We start from the raw sequence: 17575 nt of genomic DNA, 5'->3' as shown, positions 1-17575 counted from the left end.
ATAATCTAAAGAAAAAAATGCGACCACCTTTTGAAATGAAAATAATGTTCACAGGTCATAGCTATAGGGTGCGTTCGTTTAGCTTCCCTGGGTTGACCCCGGTGTGTGGCGGGGTTCTTTGTCCAGGACGAACGTGGGTAATTACCTGCACACGTTCGTCCTGGAAAAAAAACCGCCACACACCGGGGTCGACCCAGGGAAGCTAAACGAACGCACCCATAGTTTTATTGTTCCTATCCTAAATAATTAAAACACTCAACGGTTTCAAAAACCAAAGGAGTACACTTGGTAAATATTATTACTCAAAATAATTGTTAGCATAAAACCTTACTTGGTATACGAGTAATGGAGAGCCGTTGATAGTATAAACCATTGTGAGAAACGGCTCACTCTGAAGTAACGCCGTTTTTGAGAAAGAAGTAATTTTCCATGAATAAAATAATTCCATTTTGATTTCGAGACCTCGGAATTAGAGTTTGAGGTCATGAAATCAAGCATCTGAAAGCACATAACTATGACAGGGGTGTTTTTCTTTCATTTATCACAACTTCAATTTATTTATTTTAAATCTTCCGACTATACAGTACAAACGTTATAAAAACAAGCAGAGGCCGTCCGGGGAAATGCAAAGTCATAAAAACTCGTCAAAAAAGATGTGCCCTCCCAGACCTTGCTCGTAAAAAGGTAAAAATGTATAACTACATAACACAGGAAAATGTAGATTTGTTTATTTTGTGCATAATTATGTTGAGAGAGGCCTACACTCTTTACATATTATGGACACATCCGAAGTGAGAGGACTGGTCTCCGACTAGGCTTTTCACATGGTCCACCTGTATGAGCTGCTTATCGGCTGATTTTGTGCTTGGTGTGCAACTTCCATTTTCATAGCGCTGCAACCGATGCACTAAAAGGAACGCAGTCCTTGTGCATGTTCTTTGTGAATGACATTAGAAATCGCGCAGCCTGTCGTCGATTACCAAACACATCCTAACTGAAATATTTAGCGCTCAGCAATTTATTTTGCTATTATAGCACATCAAAATTCTTACCGCGGTGAGAATACATTAAATTCCAGCAAGTTGTTCAGAAAAATAATAATGCCTAAACAGGTTCCCCCACCTTTTTGCAAGTATCACCACGGTTAGTGTAGCTCAGCTCCTTGGTTAGTGTTTGGCTATACATAGGCCTCCGGTAAAGTATGCGTACCAATTACCATGCTGACCTTGAACAGTGATGATGGTGGGTGGGGTACGGGTGAAGGGATAAGAGAGGCCCAGTTGAAATAATTTTACTACATAATGCCTTGAGTGCCTGATTTGGGTTTGCGGAGTACCAAATGGGCTTAAATTGCCAAGCTCATGCCCCACGGAAAACAACAACTTTCGTTTGCCCTCTCTCTTTGACTATTTAACCCCCGCCTCCACGCCCCCAATCCGCCTAATTAAACGGGGCATGATATTAACAAGAGCCCCCTGCTTTTTTGCACCTGCGGGCAACTTGAAAGATCTGATTAATTGCGATAACCTTTGGTCCTGTGTTTGTAAAACGCATCAATTTTTTTTAAAGAACACAAAATTATCTTTGAGATTTTAATGTTTGAATTACTTTCGAGTTGTCAAGAGCCCCTCCCATCAGAGGAATGAAAAGCTATACTTTTGGCAATAAGGACTACCTCCACCGCCCCTCATTTTTTTTTTTTTTACACTACACGTTTTTAATTCTGGATGTCATTGGGACATTACACATCCGCATTTTACCCCACGCGATTTATTAAGTCCTTCTAGTGTTCACCTTTAAATAATTTTAAAAGTTGCTTTTTATTTAACATTATATATTATAAAAAATAATGCTTTTGGGTGTACATTTACACGTTGTGATCCTTTGAAACAATTGTATGTAAAAAGTGTCAGTTTACAGACAAAATAATGATATTTTGGGGTTAAGTGTAGTACATTTAGAAGTAAGGTGACTGTTACAAGTTTATGTCGGCAACTAGGAAGGGACCATACAATGCGATTTTGTGTGTCACATAAATTCCCTGGTGTCCGTATTAAAAACGTAGCGACCAATGGATTCGGGGTACCGGCGAGACACATGATTCGCCATTTTATTATTTTCCTATGCGTTTTTGTGTGTCTGCTGTGAGTCTGGATTAGATCGTGTGTTGAAGAAAGTCGTTGCAATCTTTTCTGAGTTTTGAACCATCTGAAGCTCTATTGAAAGGATACTCGGCCTTGAAGTAAAGACAGAATATCATGGCGTCTTGCCATTCTGGAAATTCAGCCGTAGGGTGAGTAGATGGTGAATTTCCCTTGTTGGGAAATCGGGTAGGGTGGCGTGAAAGTTTACAATACCAACCAAGTGCCTGCCTGCCTGTGTGTGCTGAACCAAACGTGCGTGTTTGATACGTGCGTACGTGAAATTCACGTATTTTGTGGGGTTGAGAGAGTAAGGATCATGGCAAATACTGAAGGAAAATCCTCCAGCACACATCAAGAGATGAAGGAGGAGACTTCAAATTCACTGGTCCCCCCTTCTGCACCCAATAAATGTGATCCTTCAGAGGAGGAATTGGAGCTGCAATTTCTAAACGCCCAAATTCATGAATCGGGGAGTAGTAAGATTCTGGCAAACGCCAACAAGAAGAAAAGTTTCTTCCAAATCACCAGCGTGACGGAGAACGTTAACGATGAGAACGATAGCATGGACGAGCTCGATGAAAGTCGAGCAGACGACTTGTCATCGGCCGATCTGTCAAACATGTCCAAAATGAGTTTACAAACGGACGTTGAACATTCTGACGCAGACGACCCGGCGATCACCGTTGGGGTGTGCCTGAACCCAAATTATGCTGCAACAAACCCTAACTCGGAGGCAAACGGGAACGGCCCCTCGAGGTTTAAACTGGTAAAAGTCGCCCGAATAGAACCCATCAAACGAGGACGATGGACATGTAAAGATTTTTTGACTGAACCTCAGCCTGTTGGGGAATGCTCAGCACCAAAAGCTGAACAAATGAAAGACAATGTTTCCGGCAGCTCAAGCGCCGCAAGTTCTGTGCACTTTGTACCCGGGGAGAACCCCTCCACAGATAACCCGCTTGGGGACTTAAGCTCCGCCGCTCAGCAACCAGTGCCACCGTCCAGTGAAAAGGCAAAGGACGGAAAAAGAATGAAGCGAGAACCCATTGCATCATTGACAAGGGACAGGACCGGTAGCAAAGGTACATTTAGTAAAGATCATCTCAGGAAAGAGTCCAGTGATCTGCCATCTCTCAAAGACTCGTTAAACGTTGATACTGACAACCAGTCGGAAAGTGATGATAGGTGAGTATATGGAGTAACTAAGTACTAAACTGAAGTTTAATATTTATGCAGGCCTGGAATTTCATCTTCGAAAGGGCAAGGCCGTTTTCTTTTTGCAAAGGGCACTTTCATCATTGGAAAGTCAATGGGAAACTTTGATCAGGGGCAATAGTAGCCATGGCCATCGTTTAATTCCAGGCCTGTTTTGCAAGGCCTCACAATCTCACCCTGAAGCCTGGTTCATACTTCATGCAAAAAAAGTTTTCTTGCGTCACAATAGAATAGACCGATCCATTAAGCTTCGCCCCATTGCGTATTGACCAGTCACAATGCAACAAATAAGGTCCTACATGCGTGCGCGTATCTGCAGAGTTGTTCAGAAAGGCATTGGAGAGCCCAACATGTTCTTGCTCACACGTGCGTCGTGGGCGGAGCCTACTACTGGATCAGTCTATTGCATCCCAAACAGTGCACACCGATTATTGCATCACCAAAATTCGCTGTATGAACCGGGCTTTACTCCTTCCGATTGATTCAATCTCGAGTTGAAACATTAATCTTATTGCTAGCATGCAGTCTCTCAAGCAATTCCAAATTGGGAATGAACGGGGCAGGGTAATTACCTTATCCTGACTACAGACCTGTATGCTTCGTTTTTGGAAGGGCAAGGTCACCAAGGCATTTTCTCCTTGGTGATAGGTATGTGGAAATTGTAAATTTCTATTGGAGCATTTCAAGGGCACCGAGGCAATGCCCACAGGGGGCATGGAGGCAATCACCTCTGTTGCCTCTGTGTGACTTGTCAAGTTGTGTTACTATTAGGGCCTACAGTGTGTACCCATTTAGGTTTGGGTGGACCCATCCCAATTACAGTTGGAATGGTAATCAAATTCAGGGCTTTGAGCAGAAAATTGGGAAAAGTTTCCGTATGGCGCCACCATTTTTTCATTCGATATGAAATAATATAGTATCTAATTTACCTCAATGAGATATCCCTTTTTGTAAAAAATGTGTGAATAAGTGGTGGCGCCATACGGAAAGTTATCCGAAAATTGTGCTTGGCAAATCTTGCTTAGCAGAACCAGCCCAAAAACTATGCAATGATTTTGTTTGTGATTGGTCCCTTATTAATTTTTGCTCAGCGTAACATTTGCTAAACACCATTTATGAAAGCAGCTTTATGAAATTGGGCTGAGGTGTCGACCAAATTTTGCATCAATTTGTATTTTTTATTTAATTTTTTTTCCAACATGAACTACCACATTTTCTGAAAAAGAGTAAACATGAATTATGTACTGTACATGTAGGCCTAATAATTTATAATTTTGCCAATTTGTTCCCTTTCAAGAAAGTTCTCACTATTTTGGACATTAATATAAGGTTGCGACCCAAAATGACACCTTTGAAGGAGCAACGGAATAGACCGCTCAATTTTAGCCCTCCCAATTTAAATTTTAGTTCATCAAAAACAGCTGAGTGACTTGGAATTCCAATCTTAAAGGGTTTTGGTACCTTTTGTGGATCAAGTTTTTGGCCATGACATGAATCCCTACTCACTGTGAATGATGAAATATAATTAATTTGCCTGTAGACGTTTCAGCCCAATTAGTTTTCATGTTTTTGAGAAACAACAAGTGAAAATCACAGGGCAATGTTTTCAGGAGAGTCGCATAAATCTATTGTACGCTAAAACTACTTTTCGTGAATGTAAATTATTTTTCGTGACACTGTTTTACTCATTTCTCAAAAACTACAGCACCTCAGCAAGTAATATTTTAAGGGAAGCTTTCTACTTTTATTATCTTCAAACTGTTCAGGCTTAATGTAACTCTGTGGACATTGTGTTTTGTGTTACAAAAAGTACCCAGACCCTTTAGGAGACAACCTTGAGCATGGCACTTGAGAATGCAGACACTTTCTAATGAGTGTCGTCGTCAATATCCACACTATTTTCAATATCCACACTATTGTCCGAATGTATGTAGCTCTAACAAGAAATTAAAACAGACTCGTTGGAGACTTTTTGGGATTTTATCAAATTGTACCCAAAACATATTTGTAGGATGGGGATGGTAGCTTTATACAATGTAGTCTTGACTGGGATCACTGTCTCAGGCCTCTATGCTTCGTTTTTAAAGGGCAAGGGCACCAAGGCATTTTTCCGTGGTAAATAAAAGGCACACATGTAGATGAGGAAATGGTACATTTCTTCTCAAAGCTTTTCAAGGGCACCAAGGCAATGACCCAGGGGACATGGAGGCAAAAACCTTCGTTGCCTCCGTGGAGTATCATCAGGCCTGCTGATTTTGTTTTTTGGTAGTCAACTAGAGAGCGCAAATCATCTGGCTCCCTGGGAGGGACTGGGCAAGTCTATGTAGCCGGATAAATTGTGTTTTACACATTCTCGTCTCCAGTTACATTGTGTTGCAATATAAGCTTGGGCGATATCACGATATTATCGAATATCGCGATATTAATTTGGAAACGATTTCGATATCGGATGGATTTGGTTTTAATCGAAATATTGATATATCGCGATATATCGCTATAATCCCGATATATCGCAATATCGATTAAATATCGCGATGTATTTGCTAGCTGAGACATCTTGCTAGCTGAGACTGATGATGTCAAATTTCATTAATCGCGATTATATCGAATATCGCGATATATTGTCGGCGATATATCGTGAATAAAATAAATCGATATCGCCCAAGCTTATTGCAATATCAAGACTAGCTCCTATGGACTCACAGGGCCTGTATGCTTGTTTTAGAAAGGGCAAACTGCACCAAGACATTTTTTCCTTGGTAAAAGGCAGCCTTTAAAGAAATTGCAAATTTCTCCTTGGGCATTTCAAGGGCACCAAGGCAATGACCAGGGGCCACAGAGACAACCGCCTTCGTTGTCTGGATGAAGTATCGAGCCTGCTGTCAGTTTTAGTCACCTGTATAATATAGAGAGTGTAAAATGAACTGGCTTGTAAGGTGCCATGGAGGGACTGGGGAAGTCTATGAGGCCAGATAGTTTAGGTGTACATATTATAATATCTCTTCTCCAGTTATTTTATGGTGCAATATTATCAACACTGCACACATGTTCCTATCACAGGGGAAGATCCTATAGACCAATAGACTGTGCAAGTCTCGCGCGCACCAAAGCGAGAAAACACGACAACTGGAGAACTTAATTTTTGTATGAATTAAATCTTTGCTTTAATTTTTTCTTAATGCGGAATCTGAACAACAAAAATACCCATTAGAGCTTGCTTAAATTAGTTTTAGCTTTTTAAACAAATACACAATTATCGGTTAAAGTCTATGTATAGACAAAAGTAAAACTCTGGGACAAGGATGTTTGTTTGATCTTAAATGTTTTGAAACCCCTTTTGTAAATCTACGCCTGAATGTGAAATTACTGAAAGCTGGTTTATACGCGGACGCACGATGGTCGCAAGGGCGTTAGATAAACGCGTGACGCATTTTAAAGAGGAAGCCGACGCCTAAGCGACCAATGAAAAGGCTTTCCACCCCACGCGGCCAAAACAAGCGTCTGCGTAAGTTTCGTGATCGGAGATGGGCACAAATTCTTAGTTTTTTACAAGTAACCTGACCTGAGGTCAAGTTCAAATATCGGTTTTTCTTCGTTATTATGTTGAATTTATTTTTACTTTTATATATGTTGTTAATAAGTATTACATTTTTAACAACATATGTCATTTTCATGGTCATAAACTATATTAAACTAAAGTAATGGACGAAACAAAATATCCCCAACGTAAAACTCCATAAGGTTGGGACCACAATGGTCCCAGAAGTTCAAATCTGCGCGAGACTTGCACAGTCTATTGAGAGGGCTGAACTGTTAACCCTTAAGGTAGAAATTGGAACCTTTGTGTCACCTTTTGATTGGATTTGCAATGTAAACATTCTTGCGTACAATGCTGGAACAGGAATCAACTGGTGTTAACGGTGGGGGTGAGGCATCAGGCAAATGATAAATCAAATGATTGATTGACAAATGTTTGTCAAGTACTTGAGTGTAAATGTACCATGTGTTTGTCGAAATAGCAAACAATGTGCCAGGCAATAGTTAAAAGGTAATATAGTTAATAAGCAGGACAGTTCTTTTCAGAACTGAGAAGTCTCCTGAACACCTGAACAATCTACTCCGCATTATTAGTAGAATAAAGCAAGACAGTTCGCTAAGAACAAACTCTACCTGGCAAGTAGATACACACATGGTGTTACCATAAAACAAATATATATTGATACCTCACCATGCAATGCCTCAAATCCTATATAATGTGCCAGGCGATGCTTCATTTTTGAAAGGGCAAAGGCACCAAGGCATTTTCTCCTTGGCAAAGGGCACCCTATAAGGAAATTGTAAGTTTTTACTGTCAGAGTATTACAAGGGCACCAAGGCAATGACATACATGTAGGGGGCGTTGAGGCAATCGCCTTTGCTGCCTCGTGACCTACAAGCCATCATTGAGTAGCAAATGATGTTTTTGACTAGCAACTGGAACGCATGTATTTTGTAGCATTCTTACAGAAACAATGTATGTTCATAATTCGATTGTTTGAGTCTGGATAATACCTTTCAATTCTAGTGAGTAATGACACTTACAACCCCAAATAAAAGATGAGATCAATGTTTGCCCTTACTAAAATAAAATTAGTTGAATGCATGCTGTCAGAAAGTTCTCATTTTGATTCTAGTCAGATTGTATATGTACACACATTTCTGGTCAGGTAAACATTTTGAACGAACCCCGTATCCTGTAGAGTGGATGACACCACAGAAATTACCAAAAGTCATTTGCAGGCGATTTGTTGGAGAAGCAAATTTCTTTGACAAAATTTTATTGATTTCGGGGGCACTTACAATGTAGATAGAATACTTTTGCAGGCCAGTATGCTTCACTTTCGAAAGGGCAAGGGCACCAAGGCATTTTCTTCTTGGTAAAGGGCACCCTATATGAGGAAATTGTAAATTTCTACTTGAGCACTTCAAGGGCACCAAGGCAATGACCAGGGGGCATGGAGGCAGAGGTGATTGCCTCCGTGATGTATCAGGCCTGCTTTTGCTGTAGGCTTTCAGTTGAAAAATTCAAAAACCCTTCTTGCTTTGGGATCATAGACTTTATACGTACAGTACATGTGTAGCCAAAATTGCTTTGTAAAAAGTTGGGAAGGCAGTGCGTTCTGCTCTACCCCAGCCAGGCTCCTAGTGAAAGGGCAAGGTCACCAAAGCATTTTCTCCTTGGGCACGTGAGGATGGTGTACATTTCTCAATAGCATTTCAATGGCACTAAGGCAATGACCAGGGAGCGCCTCCGTGGCCTCCATGAAGTATCAGGCCTGATTTGGTGTGGGTCAGGCAAAAGTTGTGTGGCCCTCTCCTTGAACATTTGAAGTGGCAAGTCCAGTCAGCTGACACAAAGCATGGACAATGAGTGTAAAAAACAGGTTTCTAATTTGTTAAAGATTTAAGCGCAAACTGTTGAAGGTAAAGCAAATCTATGTCACTAACACACCACATCCGCTGTACCCTCAACAGAAATATTAAAATAATAAGTCTCTGTCTGTGTTAGTAACTGATCAGAAGCCAAAACCTGAGTAAAAAAATATATAATTTAACGAGAACTCAACAGTCCTTTGAGTACTAGGCCTGGGCGAATTATTTGAATATCCGGTTAATGGCGAATAGGTTTTCCTATCCGTAACCGCGAATGCCTTTTTTTTCTTTACTTGGATATCCGCATAGGGCGTGAATACCTTTTTATAAACCGGATAGTTTTGTAATTACAACCAAGTAACCGGATATTCTTTTATATCCGAATATCCTTGGACGTCGGGCGACAACTGATACGAATGTTTTGTCTGAATCCTTATGAAACTTCTATTAAGACAACATGAAACAGCATAAATTAAGTATTTAACTATGGTCACCTCTGTGAAGAGTTAAAACAATGACATTTCTGACGTAATTTGTTCAAAGGTTCAAAAGTTTTCCTTCACGTACGTAGAGTCAATCACGATCAAAAGAAAAAGCAAATCGCCATCTTTAAATTAGATCCGGTTATTTTTATGAATGAACCGAGTGACACTGTCTAAAACTAATATCAATCCGCCCATAAGATCTCATTCACAAACGAGCAGCGCCCTCTAGCGGCAATTTTATTTTATTTTAATAGCGCCCTCTAGCGGCGAAAAAACGATTCGAATATCCGGTTAATTTTGGATAGTTGGCCAGCGGTATCCGAATACCAAAATTTCACTATTCGCCCAGCACTACCTTTGAGTTAATGTTTGAAGTTATGTCTTGGTTGCAGATTCTGTGGGTTAGAGTCAAATTCCAAAGTTCATTAGTTTGGATTTTAAAGGTGCATACATGTTCATGTACTCCATGTACATGTATATTTTTTGTAAAACAAATTTTGGATAACATTCCGTATGGCGCCACCACCTTTTCACTAATTTTTAGAAAAAAGGATATCTCATTGAGGTAAATTAGATACTATATTATTTCATATCGAACGAAAAAGTGGTGGCGCCATACGGAAACTTTTCCCAAATTTTTCTCTGGACTTAAAGATTGTAAATCTGGATTTTTTTTAAAAGCAAGGCAGACTTTGCTTCAGGGTATAAAGAGGTTTGTGGGGAAATTATACATGGCCACTGGTGCCCTGCTGTTGATTTCACCAAACTCTTCCTACATGTACATGTAGTATAGGATTAGTATTAGGACTTGACGATTAAAGTTTCGTATCCATTGCTGCTAAGACTCATTGAACCCATATTACATGTAAGTTCCCATTAGAGTTGGATTAATCCTAGCGATTAGTTTTTCGTGAAATCATCTACTGGTCTTGACCTTAATGCCTCTTCAAAACCTTTTTTTTATAGAGTTTACCAATTTCCTAATGGAGTCCATTACCAAAATAAAAGATTCAGACGGATTGTGACCACTAGACCCGTATAATGTAACAAGTGTTTCATGGAGGCAACAGAGGAAGTTGCCTCTGTGAAGGGTCTTATTTTTATAGAAATTGATAATTTCCTCATAGAAGTGCGCTGTATCAAAGGGAAACTACCATGATGCCCTGTCATTTTAAAACAAAACATCAGGTAAGCAGATACACTGTAAGCCAATAACACTGGCCTTGCCCTCTCTCAAAGAAGAAATTCCAGGCACCTAGAATGGTTTATGAGAGCTTACAAACGAAATCAGTTAGATCGTGAAACTCACTGGTCCAAATAACTTTTTTAACATGTTGAAACCATTTTGATTGAGTTTTACTCAATTATAGTCACCCAGTAATCATTAACTTGGACAAACTTTACGTTATTGTTCTTTTTCTTGTACTAAAAGAACAATAACGTTAATTCTGTCCAAGTTGACCTTTAAGCTCTATGTACGTACGCAGTGCTCCTTGCCATCTTTTTTCCGTCTGCAGAATTTCTTCCCGCATCCTTCTGCCCTGCCTTGTATAGTCTCTTCATTTTTAATCCCACACAGTACAAATGTAAAGGCAACATATCAATCTGCATTATAAGCACCTCTGTGGTTTTCCTTTTGAAGGAGTAGTTTTCTTCACCGCAAAATTTTTAATATGAGAGAGCCTGAAGCCTCTCTCAGGATCTGAAAGCACACAATTCTATAAACAGATTCAGCACTCATAAACAATGTACAGGCGTGTTATGCAGTAAGATCATGTCTGAAGGGGGCATGATTCTATAGAAAAATTGCATTTCATGCTCTCTCCAGTCATTTGGTATGGCGCCCTCTATTGGCAGGTTTCTGTCATTGACTGTATGGAGGCAAGCAATTATTCACAACACACAGAGCATAGATTTATGGTGACATGCACAAAATTACCCTGTGCAGGATGCATTACCACATTGACATACTGTCATTAACTGTAGAGACAACCAAACAACAGTTTCAGTCCTGTCCAGGCATTGTGCAGTGAGATTATTTAAGTCTGCAGGGCACATGATTGTGTGGAAAATTTGCATTTCACGCTCTCTCCAGTCATATGCCATGGCGCACTCTATTGGCAGGTTTCTGTCATTGACTGTATGGAGGCAAGCAATTATTCACAACACACAGAGCATAGATTTATGGTGACATGCACAAAATTACCCTGTGCAGGATGCATTACCATCCTGCACTACCACATTGACATACTGTCACTTTTACAGCCTGGGCCCAATTTCATAGCGCTGCTAAGCAAGCAAATTTGCTTAGCATGAAATTTCTCCCTTGATAAAAACAGGAATACCAACCAATTTTCCACGTGATTTATACGATAAGCAAAACAAATTTTGTTGGTAATCCTGTTTTTATCAAGGATGAAATTTCATGCTAAGCAAATTTTTGTGCTTAGCATCTCTATGAAATTGGGCCCTGGTTGTACGTAATACAATGTAGTACATTGTTGTACTTCGGTAACAAACTGTGAAGTTTGATTGGTCAAAGAACCAATCACGTGACGTGTGCAACAAATACGCTTGTTATACCTCAGTTGCAAATTGTGAAGTTTGATTGGCTGAGAACCACTCAAGTGCCGTGCAACAAATATGCTTGTTGTACCTCGGTAACAAACTGAAGTTTGATTGGTCGAGAACCAATCATGTGACGCACAACAAGAACGCATGTTACATGGCTCGACGAGCCGGATAACATGTAAAGTGATGTACACCGGTGTACATCACCTTGATCGTTCCCACCGTTGGTTGATTTCCAGCTCTTATTACGAAATGACTGTGGGTTCAAAATAATGTTACCAAGGTATAACAACAGTTTTTGCGCCGTGTAACTGGGGTCCATGGGTTTTGTACACCATCTGGGAAAAATTGCACACATCAGCTTTGGAAAAAAAAAAATATTCAAATTTTGTTCAACACTAGTTTCATCAAATCAAGATAAACCCATAATGCTTTTAATACAAATTAGAGCTTTTAAAACCATTAGATGTACACTAAGTAGAGTACATTCTTAAGACCTTGACTCTATAATTTAAAATCATCATCACCCAGCCTCGGTTTGGTAACATTGATATAAATTGCAGGAATTCAAGATGGCTGTACCGTGATAAAGGTCTATTGTATGCTCTGATCGTCTTCAGATAAAATATTAAAAAACAATGGCCTTCTTCCACATCCCTCACATCCTCCCATGGCCCCAAATTTCTCCCCCTGGAATTGTCGCCTCCCACCTGACACTTTATTCATCTTCCTGTAATGAGGCATGTGGCATGGTGCGACATTTTGTAAAAAGACGCTGCGCATGTTAATGTTAAGAAGGAAATGCTTTTCTTAGAAGTCGTTTGACTGTGGGCCAGACATGGGGGGAGTCAGCTGTCTGATATTACATTCGTACTGACTGTCAATTTAAATATCTTGTTTGAATGCCACCTGGCCAAATTTAGGATTTGTTCTATTTATTGTAACAAGTTTTTGTCATTTATGGGAGCACTGAACTGAAAGAGTTATAAAGATAATTTACAGAATGCAGTTCTTCACCTTAAGAAATGCAAGGTTATAAACTAATGTACATTAATAGAGAAATCACTGTAAGGGAAATTGTATGGGGGAACATTGACTAGGGTTGAAATGATAATGTCTCTTGAAATTTGTCATACTAGATAGCAAACAAAATTTCAACATTTCTAATCAAAAAATGTAATTTTATTCCCCAGAAGACAGTGGTCAATAAAAAAAAACTACATGTACCCGAATCAAATAAGTACACAAATCGCGTAATCGCAAGGACACGCAACTCAACAGTTCTGATGACAAGATGTAAAAATTGCAGAAGAAGAAAATTTTCGGATTCCAATTGAGACATTTTCATTTTCACGTCTGATTGCTAGCTTGATCATCCAAGCCTGCATGGAGGCCCCCATGGGGAAAGCGCTTTAAAGCGGGATTAAGGGCGATGTTTACACTGGAAAATGCCTTTCTGTCATGTTTGACTTGACACTGGGTTTTCCCATAGTGTTTTTCAATTCTTAAGCACAGGCTTAAAGGGAAGGTTTAGGAATCACTCCTCGAATTAATGGAAATAAAAACTTACTTAGTTAGAAGTATGTATAGCAGCTTTCGATAAAGCATTTTTAGAATCATTTTAACTTCAAAGTAATGTGGTTATTATCGAGGCAATCTGTGTAAATCGTTTGCACCAACAAAATACGTTATTAAAAACAAAAAATCAGTTGAGGATGGGAACTTTTGATCAATCTAAAGAAAAATAACAATAAAGAAACCTCTTACGATGCCCCAGAGCAAACAGCAGTGCTTTTAAAACACAAAATAAACACAGAGTTAACAAATATTTTGAGAACCTCATTTCAATTCAGCAGGCTTTGACCATACTTTCAGAATTTACTTAAAGACAATAGAAAATAAAAACCCTACATGTATTTATAACACATTTTTTACCGCAATCTGAAAATGTTGGATTTCCTCCACTATTTCTTATTAAAGGTTCTATCGTGTGCTATTTGTAGGACAAAAAACACAATGTCCATAGATTTACATCAAACTTACACAGTTTGAAGATAATGATAGTAGAAAGCTTCCCTGAAAATATTACCAGCTGAGGTGCTGTAGTTTTTGATAAATGAGTAAAACAATGTCGTGAACATAATTTTCATCTCAGTGATCATGAGACGAAAGTTATTTTAGCATGTAAAACGTATTATATATTTTCAGGGAAGCTTTCTACTACATGTATCATGTCTTCAAATGATGTAAGTTTAACATTAATCTGTGGACACTGTGTTTTGTGTTACAAAAAGTACCTAAATCCTTTAATTCTACATGGCTCAGCTCTAGCATGAGCACACCTCATGCCCACTCATAAATTAACATTTGAATTAAGTACATGTACATGGATAATATTCCAGTCTGGATGTTCCCCTCACGCAACATTAATGTCAATCGGGGTGGATTGCGGAAGTGGTTGTTTATAAACACAAAGTAATGCAAGGGCAAAAGAGAAAGTAATGATTTTGTCTACGTGCACATTAGCTGGTCATGTGCCTTGGTCGGCAGAGGGTGGATGAGAATGTGACAGTGTTTAGTGACGTCATCCCCTTCAATGCATCCTCACAAACATTCATATTAAGTGTGGAACAGGAAACCCAGAGGCCCTCGCAAGAAAATAAACACAGAGCCTCAGATTTCAGGGCGCTGTCAAAACCAACATCTTGAAGCTGGATTTTAACTAAAGTCATCCTACTTTTATGCAGCATTAACCCACTGTCTCATTTAAAAGGAACGCTACAGAATTGGTTTTGCTAACAAAACAGTTGCTGGCAGTGTAAGCACTTTTTGTTATCCACAACACATAAACTTACAAACCTGTAGATATTTGAGATTGATCGGCCATCTGGGTCACAAGAAAATAGTGAACAAACACGATTACACATTTTGTATGACATCAATTAAAATGTAAAATGAACAAAACGCTTACTGAGCGATAAACTTCAAACGGGAAGTTAGTTTTATTTACATAGTTCTCATCAAATATGACATTTCAGACAGAAGTATTTCAAGGGATGTTTTTCTACTATCGTCATCATTGGACCGTGTTAGTTTTATGTAAATCTGTGATCTTAGACAAGTTTTTTAACTTGCCATTTCTGTAAATGTTCCTTTAAATGTGGAACAGGAAACCGGGAGGGCCTCGTAAGAAAACAAACACCAAGCTTCAGATTTCAGGGCGTTGCTGAAAAACCAACACGCTTGAAGCTTGAACTAAACTTAAGTACATCCTGCTTTTATGCAAATCTCACCCAATGTCTCCTAAACTGTCTCTTCTGTTTGCGATTTGGTTTTCGGTTTCCTTGGAAATAATTTTGTGATTGTGGCACAGAGAAAGTGTTGACACTGAATTTAGTTACTTTGCATGCTCTGCAGTAAAGAAAAAGTCATATTAAAATGTTTACTTACTGCGCCTTGAACATTCAGCAGGGTGGATATGTGCACATTACACACGTTACAAGTCTTTACTATCATTGAGTATGATAATGTTTCATGAGACAGATTGTCTGCTTTTCACACAAATTTATATTTTTGGAATCCATATTTGGATGAGGACTGCCGAGAATTGTGATTGAGATTTCCTAATTGGCTGTGGATTTCTTTAAATTGTGCCACCGTGGCAAAGATTTTTTCCCAAGTATCTCTCTGTTTTTCACACAAAATTTATATTTTTGATACATATTTGGATCAAGACTTCTAGGAACTGTAATCCAGATTCTGATTGGTTGTGGATTTCTTTAAATTGTCTCATCATCCAATGACAAGCATCGTAAGAGAACACCCAAGGAGGCCATCGACCAGATTGCTATATTTCACCCCCGGTCTCTCTGTCTGTGTCACTACCCTACGCCTGCCTCATGGATCTCATCTCAAACCCATGCAGACTCAGAGCCCTATAAAATATTCAGCTCGTCTTGAATGATACACGTACAGTGTACAGTACACAAACCCCTTGTGGGCGGTTGGGCCCTCCACATTGGAGAACATCGGCACGGCAGTTGGTCTTCGTCGTCATTAAACTCAACGATCGCGTGGAGACATCCTCACTGGAAGAATAGAGCACCAGAATATATCCTCCAAAAGATCGTCTGATGTTCCCGATGGAAATTTGTTTTTTGATCTGAGGCTTAACGACAACTGGTTCAGGTTTTTTGGAATAATCAGACGTATAGGGGTGACATTTCTATTATTCTACTGGACTCTGAATTGATTCATTTACACTGAGATCTTCAACACTGCAATGAAACCTCTTCTAGATTTCAGCGGCAAAACTAAGGCTTGCTGTGGGGCGACAGATTTGGATGGGTTGAGCGTCTTGGCAACTTCTCCAGAGAGGGGGAATTTACTGACACCCACGAGCGCTGACCACGCCCTTCTGACTGTGATAATGATTTTACACAGGTAGGGTCTTTTGCTGAATTTTCTCTAGGTGGAGAATTGTGTTATGTTTTATGCAGGCCTGATACTTCACGGAGGCAACGAAGGAGATTGCCTCCATGCCCCCTGGTCATTGCCTTGGTGCCCTTGAAATGCTCTAGTAAAAATGTACAATTGACGAGGGATGCCTTGGTGCCCTTGCCCTTTTAAAAACGAAGAATATAGGCCTGTTGGTGCATTTTGTCGTTTGTGATTTACAATTTTTTTTATAGTTTGAGTTAGATGATGTTTTAAAGATGTAGCACGATGACCACTGAAAACCATTTGTTTTGAGTTGTCGGGGAAAACAAAGACTTTATATGAATAATATAAAGTGATGCAAATTTAAATGATTAAGAAGAATCTTACCACGACAATAGGATAAACAATGCTTTATTGTTACAACATCGCGCAAGATGTGGCCCAAAATTTCCGTTTGTTAATGGGCTACCCCTGTTCATAGGCTCCACAAACAGATTTTTAAAAACGTTTTTAGGGCATGTTTTGACCAGTCTCGAACATCCTATAAAATTTCTCGTAAATTAATTATGTTGATACATTCAATGTTGGATCATACTTTGGTAATGACCACGTCGGCACGAAAACAAGTTGTGAAATTTTTATCCGAAATTGTCATGAAAGATGGTAATTTGCAAGCAAACTGCGAAAAATTACATGTATTTGCTTGAGTCTGGTGCTCTTAACCGCTCAGCCATGACACGCTACTTTGTTAATACTGAGTAGGAACAAACAAATTTCCCTATTTTAAAGCCATTGGACCCTTTCGGTAAACAGTATTGTCCAAGGCCCACACTTCGTGTATCACAACTTCCATATCAAATAACAAACCTGCGAAAATTTAGGCTCAATCGGTCATCGGAGTCAGGAGAAAATAACGGGAAAACCCATCCTTGTATCGGCCGTGTCATGACATGTGTTTAAAATAAATTTGTAATTCTCGCTATCGAGAACTGATATTGTTCTACTGTTTTCTCAAAAAGTAAAGCATTTCATGGAATAATATTTCAAGAGAAGTCTTTCACCACTACCTTCTGTAAACCCTGTAAGTTATTTGTAAATCTGTGAACTTTTATTTTTTTTTCTGTACCGAAAGGGTCCAATGGCTTTAAGCTGCCAACTTTCATAAACCTTAAAAGAAGAGGCATGTTGTTTACTTCTCCGTTCTTCTCATCTCAAATTTTGTTAGCTAAATTTAAAAAGCGGTAGAGTTCGCAACTCAATTCAATGACTTGTTTTGAGGTCGCGTTTACTTTTGATCAGTTTAGATCA

At 39.3% G+C, this 17575-nt stretch overlaps 1 protein-coding gene across 1 annotated transcript in view; it reads left to right on the top strand.

Moving 5' to 3' along the window:
• The first annotated feature begins 2134 nt into the window (after positions 1–2134).
• Positions 2135–17575, top strand: part of LOC117298315 (protein bunched, class 2/F/G isoform-like) — a 28206-nt gene continuing 12765 nt past the window's right edge. The window contains exon 1 of the mRNA XM_033781492.1: positions 2135–3329. Within this exon, the coding sequence (XP_033637383.1) occupies positions 2461–3329 (869 nt within the window). The 5' untranslated portion in view covers positions 2135–2460. The remainder of the gene's footprint in view (positions 3330–17575) is intronic.

This window comes from Asterias rubens, chromosome 13 (assembly GCF_902459465.1).
Source record: "Asterias rubens chromosome 13, eAstRub1.3, whole genome shotgun sequence".
Taxonomy (NCBI): Eukaryota; Metazoa; Echinodermata; class Asteroidea; order Forcipulatida; family Asteriidae; genus Asterias; species Asterias rubens.
The sequence above is the reverse complement of the archived record's forward strand: the minus strand, read 5'-3'. Positions and strand labels throughout refer to the sequence as shown.